This window comes from Centrocercus urophasianus, unplaced genomic scaffold, assembly GCF_019232065.1.
Source record: "Centrocercus urophasianus isolate 14NV4802_14NV808 unplaced genomic scaffold, USGS_Curo_1.0 seq_18, whole genome shotgun sequence".
NCBI lineage: Eukaryota > Metazoa > Chordata > Aves > Galliformes > Phasianidae > Centrocercus > Centrocercus urophasianus.
Genome location: NW_024884733.1, coordinates 5,376,816 through 5,390,809, shown reverse-complemented (window position 1 = coordinate 5,390,809; position 13,994 = coordinate 5,376,816). Strand labels below are relative to the sequence as shown.

At 48.6% G+C, this 13,994-nt stretch overlaps 1 protein-coding gene across 5 annotated transcripts; it reads left to right on the top strand.

The window, feature by feature from the left end:
* Nucleotides 1-851: 851 nt before the first annotated feature.
* On the top strand, nucleotides 852-13,982 carry SCYL3 (SCY1 like pseudokinase 3). Of its 5 annotated transcripts, none has more exons than XM_042819631.1 (14): nucleotides 852-929; nucleotides 1,991-2,281; nucleotides 2,746-2,931; nucleotides 3,898-4,011; nucleotides 4,893-4,949; nucleotides 5,370-5,472; nucleotides 6,032-6,143; nucleotides 6,310-6,387; nucleotides 7,355-7,494; nucleotides 8,102-8,289; nucleotides 8,815-8,986; nucleotides 10,652-10,792; nucleotides 11,403-12,139; nucleotides 13,542-13,982. In XM_042819631.1, the coding sequence occupies exons 2-14, from the start codon at nucleotides 2,117-2,119 to the stop codon at nucleotides 13,602-13,604; spliced, it is 2,256 nt and encodes a 751-aa protein (XP_042675565.1). In that variant the 5' UTR covers nucleotides 852-929; nucleotides 1,991-2,116; the 3' UTR covers nucleotides 13,605-13,982. The 5 variants fall into 5 exon arrangements, with proteins under 5 accessions (XP_042675565.1, XP_042675569.1, XP_042675568.1 ...); XM_042819634.1 differs by lacking the exon at nucleotides 852-929 and adding an exon at nucleotides 1,201-1,332; XM_042819633.1 differs by lacking the exon at nucleotides 852-929 and adding an exon at nucleotides 1,371-1,745.
* The last annotated feature ends 12 nt before the right edge of the window (nucleotides 13,983-13,994 follow it).

The following is a 13,994-nucleotide window of genomic DNA, read 5'->3' as shown; positions in this document are numbered from 1 at the left end:
AACAGCGCCTCAGACACGTGTGTAGAGGGAACAGCTAAATCCTTCCTTTGGTTCTTGAATGACTCTGCCTTCTTTGCGCTCGGTGAGGCTGTCAGCCATCGCACCGTGCTTCTGGGTGTGCCTGCGGGCAGTAACTGGAACGGGTGTGAACGTGTACCGCTAATGAGCTCTCGCCAGCTGGACAGCACGAGACGTAACGCGCGCTGAATTGGTGGAGCAGTTACAGAACGAGCCGAGGCTTAGAGCGGCTCAGACCACCTTAAAGCACGCTGCCATTGCTCTGATCCCCGTCTAGACGGGCGGTGGTGCGGGCCGTGCTGCCGGCCCTCCTCGTTCTGAACGCTCCCTTCAAAGCGGCGGCGCAAACCGCATCCTAACGCCTCGGAGCCGCAGTAACAGCGCCGATACGAGAGCAAAGTGTGAAAAAGCGCGGACCTCCCACCGCACTGCGCTCGCTGCTTCCGGCGCTCCTCCTGCTGCACAACGCACTCACGTGCGGTCTCCGCCCGGAGCTCCTTTACTCCGCGCCAACGGCAGCAATTATTTTAATGGCGTTCCTTGCGTCCCGTGGCGGTGTCGGCACACCGCCTGCGAGTGGGGCTGCCGTTCGGCCCTAACGAGGGGTGCGCTGCCGACCCCCCTCCCCGTCCCCAGGGACGCGGCTCCGATGAAGGCGTCCTCCGCCAAAGGGGAGGAGGAGTCCGCTCGCCCACAACCCAAATGGCCGCCCTGCCCTCGCTCAAGATGGGGCCGCTCGCTCGGCGGGTCCTCCGGGCCGGCAGGGGGTGCGCGCGGCGCGTGGCGGCGTTCTTCCCTCCCTCCTCGCCTCGCGCTGCTGCCGGAAGCGCAGTCGACGGCCGCGCCGTGCGGGAGGGAGCGAGCGGCCGGCAGGGCAGGGGAGGCGGCTCCCTCGGGCCGGCCGGGAGCAGGTGCGGCGGGGCTGGGCTGCGGGACGGGGCCGGCACTTCGCGGCGGGCCCGGAGCCGCCGCCGCCGCTTTGGGTGCGGGGTGTGTGGGCGGTTCGGGCCCGGTGCTGTCGTCCGCCCGTGGCCGCGTCTGGGCTGCGGGGCGCTCGCTTTCCGGGTGCGGCCGCCCAGCGCTGGGCTGAGCGGCGGTTCCCGGCGCCGAGCGCGGCAGCCCGGCCGTGCGCACCGTGCTGCCCGTGTTCGCGGGGTGTCTTTGCGCCGGTTTGTGTGGCTGGGAGCTCGTGTCAGTCTCAGAAGCGCTCCCCGTGTCAGGGTCAGGAGCGCCAGCTTCGTGCTGCCGCAGCTCCGGCCGCCGCCGTGGATAAACAAACGCCCGCAGCCGTGCTGGGAAGAGCGGGGTTACGAGGTGAGCGAACAGCCCCGCAGCCGGGCGCTGCTCCGTGCTCTCGGCGCTGTGTGAGCCCTCGTGGGCCGGGCATGTCTCACGGAAGGCCTTCCTACACACGTCCAGGCTGTGCTGTTTCCCTTCTGCCTACCTCCCTGCCCTTCTGTGTGGCGCTTGGACGCTGTGAGCCCGAGTTCTGTCGCTTTCCTAAGGTTCGCACAAAGGGGATCGGTGTGGATGAGGTGACCTTAGTGCTCTTTCCAACCTCGGTGATTCTGCGGCTATGTGCTCGCTTGGTGCTGTGCGGCACGTTGAGCCCTGTTACATCAGTTAGAAGCCGTTCGGGTTCCCATAGCAAATGTGTCCCTGTGGCTCCTTCCTCCCAGCGCGGAGCCCAGCGGGAGCTGTGCCGGCTGCAGAGCTGTGGCTGACAGGTGAGATGGGGAGGTGAGACATGAACAAGGGGCTGTGGAGGTTCAGTCTCCTCCATAGAAAGCACTCTTGGAAGAGTCCCATTTTGCTTCTTGCTGATGCTCCTGCTGCTTAGCGGGCTGTGCAGTTGGGGTAGTTTATATTTAATAAATATATTAGATCGTAACGCGTTGAGTCTAGGAGGCTGTTTTTGTTGTTGGTAATCAACTGATAGGATTGTTCTTCATGGCTGTCTCGTGCTTTGCAGAAAATGCTCTGAAATTAAACAGGATAGTGCCTGCCTCAACTCAGTCTGCCTGAAAAGCTCTTCCTCCGCCCAGAGACCCGTTTGTCACCAAGAGGGAATCTCTCCAGCGGCCCAACTCGGCGAGTGATGGGCTCGGAGAACAGTGCTTTAAAGAGCTACACGCTGGAAGAGCCGCCGTTCGTGCTGCCAACTGGACACACCATTTATCCAGCTGTGCTGCAGGATGGCAAACTTGCTTCTGTCTTTGTGTACAAGCAGGAGAACGAGGACGTGGTTAATAAAGCTGCCAAGGTACGGTAGCGGGCGTGCTGGGAAAGACTTAGAGCTGGGTCTCCTTCTTCTTGGAGAGGTGGGAAGTGGTTAGTGAGGGCCAAAGCCTTGGGGTGAGGGAAGGAGTTATCAGGGTTATCCCTGGCCACGTGGTAGGGAAGAAGGGGGTCAGCAGCCGCAAAGCTCTTCCTGCACTGCGCGGTGCTGACAAGCAGTGTTCAGGTAACAGCACCTGCAGGCATCCTCAGTGCCGATCTCTACCTGCAAATCCAAAAATCAGAGAGTCTGAGCCAGGCTCCAAATATTGTATTTATTCTTCTGTGTAAGCGCCCAGATGTGCTATGAAGTACTTTGCAATGAGCCAGTGTGCTGAGAGCTCGGTGAGCAGCAGGGTTGGCTGTCTAGATTCACGTAGGAAACCTGGCTAAGCTCTGCAGCCAGCAGATGACAGGATGAGATGTAATAGATGTTTTTGTTTCTGGAAGCACCTGAAAACCTTGCGCCACCCATGCCTTCTGCGCTTCCTCTCTTGCACTGTGGAAGCTAATGGGATCCATTTGGTTACTGAACGTGTGAAGCCTTTGGAGACGGTCCTGGAGACACTTTCTTCTGCAGAGATCTGCGCAGGGATCTACGATGTGCTGCTGGCACTCACTTTCCTCCATGACAGGGTAGGTACTAGCAGCACCAGGCTTTGGTGGGAGCGAGGAGAAGTGTAGCAGAGGAGTGCTGCAGTTGGGCTTGCCTGGACAGCTCTCATTCCTCACTCCTTGCAAACACACTCGCCTGCTGTAGTAGAAATGCTAAGTCACAGCATGAAGCAGTGATTGAGCACCTGGTGGGAAGGCAGGCCAACCCAGGGGAGCTCAGATGTATGCAATGAATCTGAGTGACCAGAAGACCTGGAGCCAGGATGCACCCCTTCCCAGATCTCATTTAAGTGTTGGTGGGGGTGGGGGGGAGTAAGGGTATCTCGCTTGCCTAACTGAGGCCTTCCAAAGGTAAGCAGATTCTTTTCTTTTGTTTCTGCATCCACAGCTGCTACACTTGGGCTCTTCCTCACTTGCTGCAGCCTGGGACTCTGCTAGCCCACTGTCGCTGTTGTGTTTTCCATCACATTATAGCATTACACGTGAATTTCACAGTTCTTTTAGGCTGAAGCTGCTAAAATTGTTGACTGCTTTTTAGAAGGAAGGCTAATTGAAAATAGGATGGCTTTAGGAAGTAAGGTTTGTAAATGGCAAGCTGCTTGCAGTGCTTCACACTTATGGAGAGGGGACGCTCAGCCATTGTATTTATTTACAGCTGTTGCCATGTGTCAGAGGTTGGTGTCACTGCTCCCTGTTCTGGTACTGTGTGTGTCCAGGACTGAACGTAAATTCCTGCTGGGAAAACTGGAGCTTTTGATCTTGTTGGTAGCTGGAGGTTTTCTCTGGATTTACAGTTGCTCTGTAGAGGCTGTCACAGTTGGAGCTTTGTGTGCTCTAAAAACCCAGCTCTTCAGTGTGATATTTGCTGGTCACCTACAAAATCCCGAAGGGCATGTAGAATTGTGTGCTTTTTGGTAGCTTTTCTTTAGTTCCTCATTAGCTCTGATTAAGATTTTGCATCTTATGTCATTCTTCGTTGTGTTTTAGGGAAACCTCACTCATAACAACGTCTGTTTATCGTCTGTGTTTGTAAGCGAGGATGGGCACTGGAAACTGGGAGGAATGGAAACAGTCTGTAACTTTAATGAAGCCACCCCAGAGGTAAGAGCTGAGCAGAGCACACCCCTCCAGTGCCTGGGAGGGGGCTCCTGGCCTGCCAGCACTGGGAAGGCTCACGTCCAGCTCCCAGCTGAATTGTTGCTCCAGGAGCACTACGGCTATTTGTCATCTAGATAAACTGAGACTAATTCCCGCTAGCCCCAAATCAGCTACTTTTCTAAGGGAGACAGCTGGCTGCAGGGTAGGTGAGGACTGGAGAGAGGGAGAACTCTTGTTCCCTTGGGCTGACAAAAAAAAAAAAAAAAAGCATGGAGCAGGAAGATCCAAGTTGAAATAAATCAATAAGAAGAATAATTTAAATGACTTCAGCTTTTGCTGTTGGCATCTTCATTGCTTTTACTGGTCTTGGCAGAAAGATTCTTGGTTTGATTTCTGCCGCATGCTGCGCAGTCATTGCTGCAGCCTGGCACTGTGCAGTGTGTGTATGTTGCCTTTTCTCCCCACGAATCCTTCACAAACTGTGCGATGTTCCTCACGTATCACCTTTCAGAAGGGATCAGACGGGCGCACAGCCGGTGTGTGTGGTGGTGCGCAGCAATGCAAAGAGCCCAGCAGTGAAATCTGACTGGTAAAGGTCATGAAATCCTACCCCTGCTCAGATGGATCGTGGATGGTGGGACCTAAGACATAAGGGGATCAATTGGCTGTGGTGCCTTGAAGTTGCTTTCTGTCAGCCTGGTGCTTCACACCTGGTGCATTCGTAGTGTTTCCTGTCTGTGCAGAGCACAGCACAGCCTGCCCCTCGCTGCCAGCTGAAGGAGCAAGGGCCCGCGTCAGTCCTGGCCTGTGGGGAGAGCTCACTCCTGCTGCTTGGCCCAGATGGGCCCTGGAGGCAGCTCACGTCTCCCCTCTTCCCTTTCCAGTTCCTCTGTCATGTCAAATCAGTGCGAGACCAGTCGTGCATCCCATGTGAGGAGATGGTAAGTGGCCTGCCTTCGTGGAGGAACTCGTTGCTGGTGACAAGTGACAGTGTTGTATTCAGAAAATAGTTTTCATTCAGACACTTTGTTTCTTTATGCCTAAATGGGAGAAGGCAGCTGCTGGATAATATCTGATTTATTTTCCTATCCCTGCTTATGCTGAAAGTTGTTGACTTACAATTGCAGCATGTATTCAGGGGGGAATTGTTACACCGTGAAGCCATTCCTCCTTGGGTTTTAAATTCCTTGGTGGAAGTTTTTTTTTTTTTTAATTTTCTCTGCTTTATTGGGTACCTGGTGGAACATTTGAGCTATAAAAAGAATTGGAGAGCATTTGTGGGGGAATGGAGGTCTCTGGCAAGTATTTTGTGAACTCCTGCTTTGCTGATCTTGGTTCTTGGTTTTGTCTTTTGTTTTCAGTCTGTAGATTTCAAAATTCTGCCCAGCAGCTGTGGGCATGCAAGGGACGCCTACGCCTTTGGAGCCATGGTTGAGAATCTCCTGACAGCCCTAAATGATCAGGGTGAGCAATGACGTGCTTATCTGCAACATATGGACGTGTGAAGTTTATCCCTTGTGTGTGTTGGCTGATGCAACTCTTGCTGCAGTTGATGTGTGTGGTGCAGGTTTAGTGGCCATCACTGATCTTGGTGTTTGCTAGGTTAAAATCCAAACATCAGCATCTCCTTTATTCCCATTTTCCCCTGTTTGAATGTGGTCAGACAACACAAGTGCTCCCAAATCTGTTCTGTAGCAGTCAGAGATTTGCACAGCTCTGCTCCCGCCAGAAACTTGACTGAGTGCTTAGGAACACAAATACATGGCACGTGGGTGCTGTGTTCCACAGCTGAGCAGGGGCAGGAAGCTTCTCAGAGGACAGTAACACTCCTTGGTGCCATGACAGACCAGCAGCATAGGGAGAAGGATGGAGATGCTATTCTCTCTTCCTTTGGGAGCAAATATGAGTCGTTTTGCTATCAAACAGATTCTAAAAGTAAGTTTTCAGGAGAAGTGGAAGACTCCTGAGCATAGCTTATCCAGTGGTGAGAGAGAAATCTAATTGTAGGTGCTCTGGCTTTCAGTTTCAGCAGATATTCTCTCCAGCTTTCAGCAAACCCTGCACTGTACGCTGCTGAATCCAGATCCAAAGTGTCGTCCTCCACTGTCCAGCTTACTGTCTCATGAATTCTTCAGGTAAGGAAAGAAAAATCTTGCTTCTTGGTACTGCTTGTTCCTGTTACGGGGCTCTTTGTTGAAGAGGGTCCTTAAGTTAAGAAAGCATTATCACCTTCCAGCTGAGGTGCTGAGAGTTAGCACTCATGACAGTAGTGACAATCTACTTTTTTTTTTTTTTGCCTAGGAATGATTTTCTGGAAGTTGTGAACTTTCTGAAGACCTTAACACTAAAATCTGAGGAGGAGAAAACGGAATTTTTCAAGTAGGTGAAGGAACTGCAATCTGGAAGCTTATGTCAGAAATGCTTCTGTCACACGGGCATCAGGCAGAGCTGGGAAGACTAGTTGCCAGGGAAGTGGTTCCTCGGGTGCCAGATTTTGACTGCTTTGGCAGAATATTGTTTGCTCTGTAATGCTGTTTGAATTTCCTTCACTCCCTTTAGCAGCACTACCCCATCTCCCATTGCGCAGTGGCAATCATCTGGAAAGTGCATTCATCTGCTGTAGTGCCACTGGGGGAGGGAGTGTGGTGTAACAATCTTGTTTGCTCGAGGTGGTGATCAGCCTGTCCTCTGGCTCCTTGCTGAGCTGCTCCAGGGTCCCGTTGCTTTACACAAAGGCTGTCTGCCCAGTTTCACAGTCTAAAATATCGGGAAACCTGTTTCAGAGTAGTGGAAGAAGAGAATTTTTCCTCAACTAATTATTAGAAGTAGCTTTCTTTTGAGCATGACTTTGTTTAGAAAGTGAAATATAGCACCAGACACATTGAAGGCTGAAGTTTTCTTTCATGTAGGCAGATCTTGGTAAAACGATAATGAGAATTTTGGATAAGACTTGTCGAGTGAATTAATTTTGTGGTCCCAGCCTCCTGTGGGCAAATCTGCTGTCTGTAATGGATGTCCAGGCTGCTGAAGTGCAGCACCTGCAGGAAATCCTATTGTCGTATTCTCCAGATTTCTTTTCTCTAAGAGAAGCTTCCATTTAGTCATGGCATTACCTGGCCTGAGAAGGGGAGAAGCTGAATTTTTCTTTCGTGCTCTTCTGGCTGCCCCTGAAATACATTAGCTGGATGTGATTCCAATATGGGATTTCCTTTTTTACAAGGGAAAATTTCCTTATGTAGAAGCTCAGGCAGGCCCCCAAAAGAGGGGAAGGCAAAAGTACAATGAGAAATGGTCGTAAATGCATGAGAGGCCACTTTGATACCAATTGCTCTCTCCTGGAACACAGGTTCCTGCTGGACAGAGTGGCTGGCTTGTCAGAGGAGCTGATAGCATCACGGCTGGTGCCTCTTCTACTCAATCAACTTGTGTTTGCTGAACCTGTAGCTGTCAGGAGTTTTCTTCCTCATCTGCTGGGGCCAAAGAAAGGTGATCTTTAAATGCTTTATTCAAAATTGTTACTGACAGTTTTGGAGTTAATTCGGTGGTCATTCCACTGAATCATGAAGTAGTGTTGTTTGTTTAACAAGAACAAATTCTCTAATGCACAGAACTAGAGAGGAGAGTTATGTGAGCTTCCCCATTTGAAGTGCTTTTCCACTGCTTTGCTGATGCTAGGTGAGAATTACAAATTGCCCAGGCTTTTTCCCGTGGTTAAGTGTCACCCCACCTGCCCAGTGAGCCACTGAGAGCCTGGGCTGTACAGCCCTGCACTGATTCTCTTCTGACATCTCTAAGGGAGATGTTCAGCGTGTCTTGCTGGATCTACAGCAACCTCTGGCCGTGCTGCTTGCTTCCACTCTCTTATAGTTTACCTAAATAACTACTGGTATTTCAGGCAAGCAGTACTTCTTATGACTGCTGCTAAGTTTTCAGAGCCATTGCTGTCAGGCAAAAGATGCTGGCTGTCTCTCCTCGACTCAGACTCAGCACTGGGGTGATGCTGTAGATTTCAGCTGTAACAGTCTCTCACTGAATAGCTTTTGGAAGAGCTGCCTGTGGTTTTCAATGCAGGCTTTTCCCATCTCTTCCCTAGAGCAAACTGGAGAAAGCCAGACCAGCTGCCTCCTGTCGCCAGCCTTGTTCCAGACTCACGTGATTCCTGTGCTGCTGAAGCTCTTTGAGGTTCATGAGGAGCACGTGCGGATGGTGCTGCTGTCTCACATTCATGCCTATGCAGAACTGTTCTCTCGGGAAGAGTTGAAAAACATCATATTGCCACAGGTTAAGGATGGGAAAGCAATACATGGTGTATATCCGAGTATATGGGATTTCTGCTGCTCTGTTGGCTCTTAGTTCAAAACTAAGTTCTCGCAGCACTGGCAGCAAACAGTTTCCAGCCTCCTTTTACACAAGCCCTAAGTGTGACACCCCACCCTGATCTGGAGTGCTGTTTCTGTTAAACCTCATGCCTCTGACACATCCACTGCTTGTGCTGATTGGTACCTGTCAGCTTGGGCTGCAGCCTCACAACAAGAGATGGCATTTCTGTTTCACAGAACACTGCAGTTGTCAGCAGGGAGCAGTCGGTCTGAGCTCTCCAAATGCTATGACTGTGTACTCTTTAGCTTTCACGCAAAGTGGAAGGCTGGTATTCTGGCATAAAATAATGTCCAAAATCCACTAAGAGCTTCAGGAGACCTTAGAATTGAAAAGTGCTGCAAATACAACATGTATAGAGGAGGGAGGAAAAAAGTGGGGAAAACAGGATGTTCTGTTCTTGATAACATTGTCCCATTCTTGCTGTAGGTACTGCTGGGCCTTCGAGACACTAGTGACTCTATTGTGGCAATAACACTACACAGCTTAGCAGTTCTTGTCTCCCTGCTTGGACCTGAAGTGGTTGTAGGTGGTGAAAGAACAAAGATTTTCAAAAGCTCTGCACCAAGTTTCATGAAAACTGCTGATCTCTCCCCAGAAGGTGAGTGAGTGATGTGAGTTCTTTTGGGATTCATGTTGTTTTTGTCCCTGCAACACGGGTGGAATTTCTTGGTTGAATAATCTTTTTCTGCTAGGTTAATTAAAGGAAACCTAATTTGCCCCTAAACTGCAAGGAAAGATGTGCAAAGGAAATCATATTAAAGTGCAGTTGTCTTTAGTGGAAGAGCTGTACTGTACTCCTCTGAGATTTACATACTTGCATCCAAGTAGTTGTTCAATATTTCCTCTGTCCTTCATGCTTTTTAAAAGCAGTAAATTTCATCCTCTTCCCCTCGATTTCTGTTTGTAGATTGGAAAAGAAATACAAACTTCCCTATTTTCTCAGCTCTCTGGAGGCTTTTCACCTAATCCAAATGAAGAAAGTAGTCCGTGCACCTGCTAGATAACTTGGAACCAAGTGTAAACCAAGTGAAAACTTTTCTGCATGTTGAAATAATACTTGTAGCTGGAGGGAATCATTGGCTCTATTTTAGACATAAAGCATAGGTACCTATGTGAAATGCATGATGGAGATGAATTTTTTTTTTCCAGTGTAAATGTTTTTGTCCCGCTTGTGTGTACTGGTAACTGCTGCTCCTCATTAAAATCTGTGCATGGTTCATTGCAGTGTTTTTTTATGTTATTGTAGTAGACTGTAGTAAATAAAAACCTTCATCTTCTATGCTAAGAAGAGATGCATTTTTCAGAATATGTTTAAAATTGGACCTGATTTAACTGTTGATGGAGGGGTGGGGGTATTGAAAATCAACCCTTTGTCCTCAACAGTGAGTGGTGATGTACAAAAAGGAGTACTATATACTGCATAGATGACACTCATTGAGATGTTTGTCTATGCTCCTGAAAGGATGCACCCTTTATGGAGGGCTCATGTTTTGTGTATCAGTTGTAGTCCTTTCCCGTCCTGTGAGTTGGTTGGCATCACACAGCATCAGGTGGAGACAGCAGTGACCCAAGCCCTTCTATTGCATCTTTGAAGGGATGGGAGCAGGGGCTTAAACAGCTGAAGCCAGTGTTAGTGCATCAGTGACAGTATGCTACAACTCCCCTAATCATCTGGAACCAGATGCTTGCACACTGTTCTGACCGGCCCAGGAAAACAAGCCTGCCTCATGCAGCCTCAGTGTGCAGCCTTTAACGTTCCCTCCATCATACCTCACCTTGGGTGCATCATACAAGTAAGGCTGTCATACAGCCTTTGGGATAAAGCCTCTTGTTCTTGCTTTACTCATGCCCAGACATAAAGAGTTTGTGCAGTGGCATTATGCTTTGAATTGTGACTGCTGTGCTTTCATATGAGGCAGACTGGGAGATTGGTGTTGCCTTGCATCCAACTGGATCCAGCTGTGTGGCAGACAGCATTTTCTAAGCGTCTAATTCAGATCATGTTGTTTGTTCACTGTGAGTACCTTGAAAGAACAGAGCAGCAAAAACTGACCCATTTACATTGCCTGAACTTTGTACTGGCGAGAGCTGCAGGAACAGTAGTATTGTTATGTATAGATAAGAGGTGCAGTTTTTGCATTGCAGTGCCAGTCTTTGTTATTGCTCATCTCTGTAATAAATAAAACTCCAATGCTGTGGGCAGTTTCAACTGAGATTGCCAACACACCTGGTGGACTTAATGGCCTTTCTTTTGTCCCTGCAGACTCACCAACTCATGCTGTAAGCAATCAGAGACACCAAACCTCTTGGCCTTTGAAGAACAATTCCAGCGTGCTCCCTGTCTCTGGAAACGCAGTTGTCCAGAAGCATTCTGTGCAACAAGACAATCCACTGGCTTTTAAAGGTAAAACTTTGACCTATCTCTTCCTATTTAGAAACCAAGTGTCCTACAAATGAAAAGTTGTTTGAGAAATGTAAATTTTGCCCATGTGCTGTCTGAAAAGAAGGTAATAGTGAGGGAAAGAGCATATGACCCTTGACTTTCTAGGGAATAGTTATTTGGGAATCTGATGATTACACTCATTGATGCTTGGCCTGCTTTGGATTTTTGTGTTTCCATACCGCAGGATCTCTGCTGTTCTTTTTCACCTCTCCACAACATGGCAGAGACCCTCCTGCAGACTGTTGCCTCTGTGATTATTTGTAGGTCAGCTCATTCTCTGACTTCAGAAGCTGACTCTGTTTGCTTTCATGGCATTTTTTCAGTCCTTTATTGCCCTTCTCTCAATCACTTAATGATGTCTGCCAGCTGCCAGTTTTTAATGCCCCCCACTTTGCAGACAGGAAGATGGCTGTGCTTTCTAATTTGAGAAGAGCTCAGCACTGAAACATCTTTGCAATTACCGTTACTTTCTGAACTGGCAAATGCTTTATGTCCATGCCAGGTGCCATCTGCTGATGTCAACCACACTTGCCTTTCTGAAATGCATATATAACACCTTTATCCTCCACAGGTGAGCAAACCACTCAGCTCCCCCTTAATGGAGTTCCTGGGAGCATTAATGTGCTTGGGAGCAGCAGGAGCTCTTTAACTACCTCCGAAAAGCCAGCAGAGGAGTGGCCAGACTGGAGTGAGCCAGAGGAGACAGATACTGAGAAAACTGTGAACATCCAAATTGAGCCCCAAAAACCACAGGGCAGCACAGGACCTTATTTTGTTGAACACGATGTAGATGAGAAGCCTTGGGATGACTTTGAGCCCAGCAGCCCTCATACTGACCTGACCTCAGGAAACTGCTTCACTGTGACACAAGCTGATGCAGCTGAAATGCGAAGGACTCTCCCGGGTACCCATCAACAGAGCAAAGAGTTAGAAAGCCTCAAAGTGAGTCCCTCAACAAAGTCCTCCCCTAAGAACAGCTGGAACAGTGACAAGCAGGACCATCAAGGACAACTAGGAAAAACTGTGCTGCCCAAACAAACCTTAGAGGAAAGACTGAAGTCTTCATTGGAGTCTGGCCTAGGAGAAGAATTCACCATCAAAGTGAAGAGGAAACCAGTGCAAGACCCTGAGCTGGACTGGTTTGCTGACATGATACCAGACATTAAACCTTCTTCAGCAGTCTTGATTTTACCTGAAGCAAGGACAGAAGCAGTTGTTCCCAGTCACCCTGGTGCAGAATCCAGCAGAGAAGGTGCCTCCCAGAATGCGCTGTTTTCATCCAAATTTGCAGCAGTTGATGTTAGTGAGGTAAGAGCTTATAGACAGCGGGGTTTAAACAAATGCACATTTGAGAGGGTTCTAAAGCACATACATCAAACAACATGCTGTTGTGGCAGCAGCAGGCTCCATACATCACATGTCATATATCATATAGCTGATAGCCTGAGGAAGTATCAGCAACGCAGGGCTGTACAGTTGTGAATACAAGATACTGAGTTCTGGATGATGCCTCTTATCAAGCACAGGGTAATTCCGTGGGCTGCCACAGCAGCAAGGCAGCCATGTTAAGGAACAGTAAGGAAATTGATTAAGGAATTCTAAGTTAAATCTATGACTTTAGTTTGTGCTGCTGTATCCTGCATGCTAGGACCCTACGTGGCTTTAGCGTGAGTCTTTTGTCAGATAGGGGAAGTGAAATAAGGCTGCATACAGTCTGCTGAACAAACGTGGCCCTAAGCACTGAGAGATAGGGGCTTCTAAGCACAGAGGATATTCAAGGCTCTGTTGCTGGTGGTTATTTATAATGCTAGCAGGTTTTTCCAGAAGAAAGAGTGAAGAAATAATACCTGAAATAATACAGAGAAAAGCTTTTTGGAGCCTTGTTTTCAGGAAGGATTAGGTGAGGCATTTCTCCCATTCATAGACCTGGGAGGCAGTTTTATAAGCTGCCTTTCAGGGTAAGCAGATAAATGCATCTAGCTCCAGCTCTAGGGCTTCACAGACTGCTTCTGTTCACTAGGGAGGGGAGGTAGCACTTCCACCTGAACACTTAACCTCCATTAGGGAATAGATATTGACTTCAAGTTGTTTTGCTGAGTTAGCCCTAGGAGAGTTAGCACAGTGGTAGCATGAGGAGAGGAGCCTTACGTCTAAATTGAGGTTGTTTACAACATTTGAAAATGAGACTTGATTTTTCAGATGCACTGTTGTGATATCTACCTCATTTTATGGGATCCACTTATTGTAGTGCAGACAATGCTCTTGGAGTAGCAGAGAGTGAGATCAAAGTCAGAGTGCTAGAGCACAGCAGGGCAACAGCTGTTTCTTACGAGGAAGGGAAAGAAGTCTATTTTATAGCATCCCGTTCTTAACAAAAAGTGGTTTTGATAGAAACAAAGCTTGATTTAAGTTTAGGAGGAAACCATAAGAAATTCCTTGTATTTAAAGTGTTTCCTTTTACAGTTAGAAGTCCTTCAAGATGAAAAGCTGTAAATTCCAGTGCTTTGTTTTTGGTTTCTGAGGGGCTTTCTGTGTAAAGCCCAGGTGCTCGAAGGGGCAAGGAAGAGGGTGCCTTTCTCTTCAAGCACTGTGAAAAATGTCTTGCTCTGCCATCACAAGTTGGCCTGGTTGCTGCCTGTTTCCTGTAGCTGCATTAAGAACAGAAGTACAGTGTGCGTGCCTTAATGTTGATAATTTTACATGATTCTAGGCTGAAGCTGCAGGCTGGGGTGAAGAAGAAGAGTTGAACTGGGAAGATGATGCTAACTGGTAATGGGACTGAAAGAGACAAAGGCAATTTATGCTGTGTTGGAATCTGTAAGAGAAGTTGCTGCTTCTACAATATAACGGATAAGTACCTCAGCACTGCTTTTGTGAAAAGGCAGGCACTTGCTGCAGCAGCCAGCAAAATCCCAGGGGGCCCAATCCCTTCTAATGGATGCTCCTTTCCAATCTGTGCCAAAAAATGCAGGGGGGTGAGGCCTGCACTCGAGCAATAGGCCCAGCTGTGGTGTGTGCCATGCTGATGGAGAGAGGAACAGCAGGATGGGTGCATTGGTGCTGACATGCTGATGGAGGCTGAGTGGTGGTGCAAGCAAAACTCATCTCTGCTCTGATGACAATAAATGAAAATTATTCTGATTTACCCGTTTATTGGGCTTGT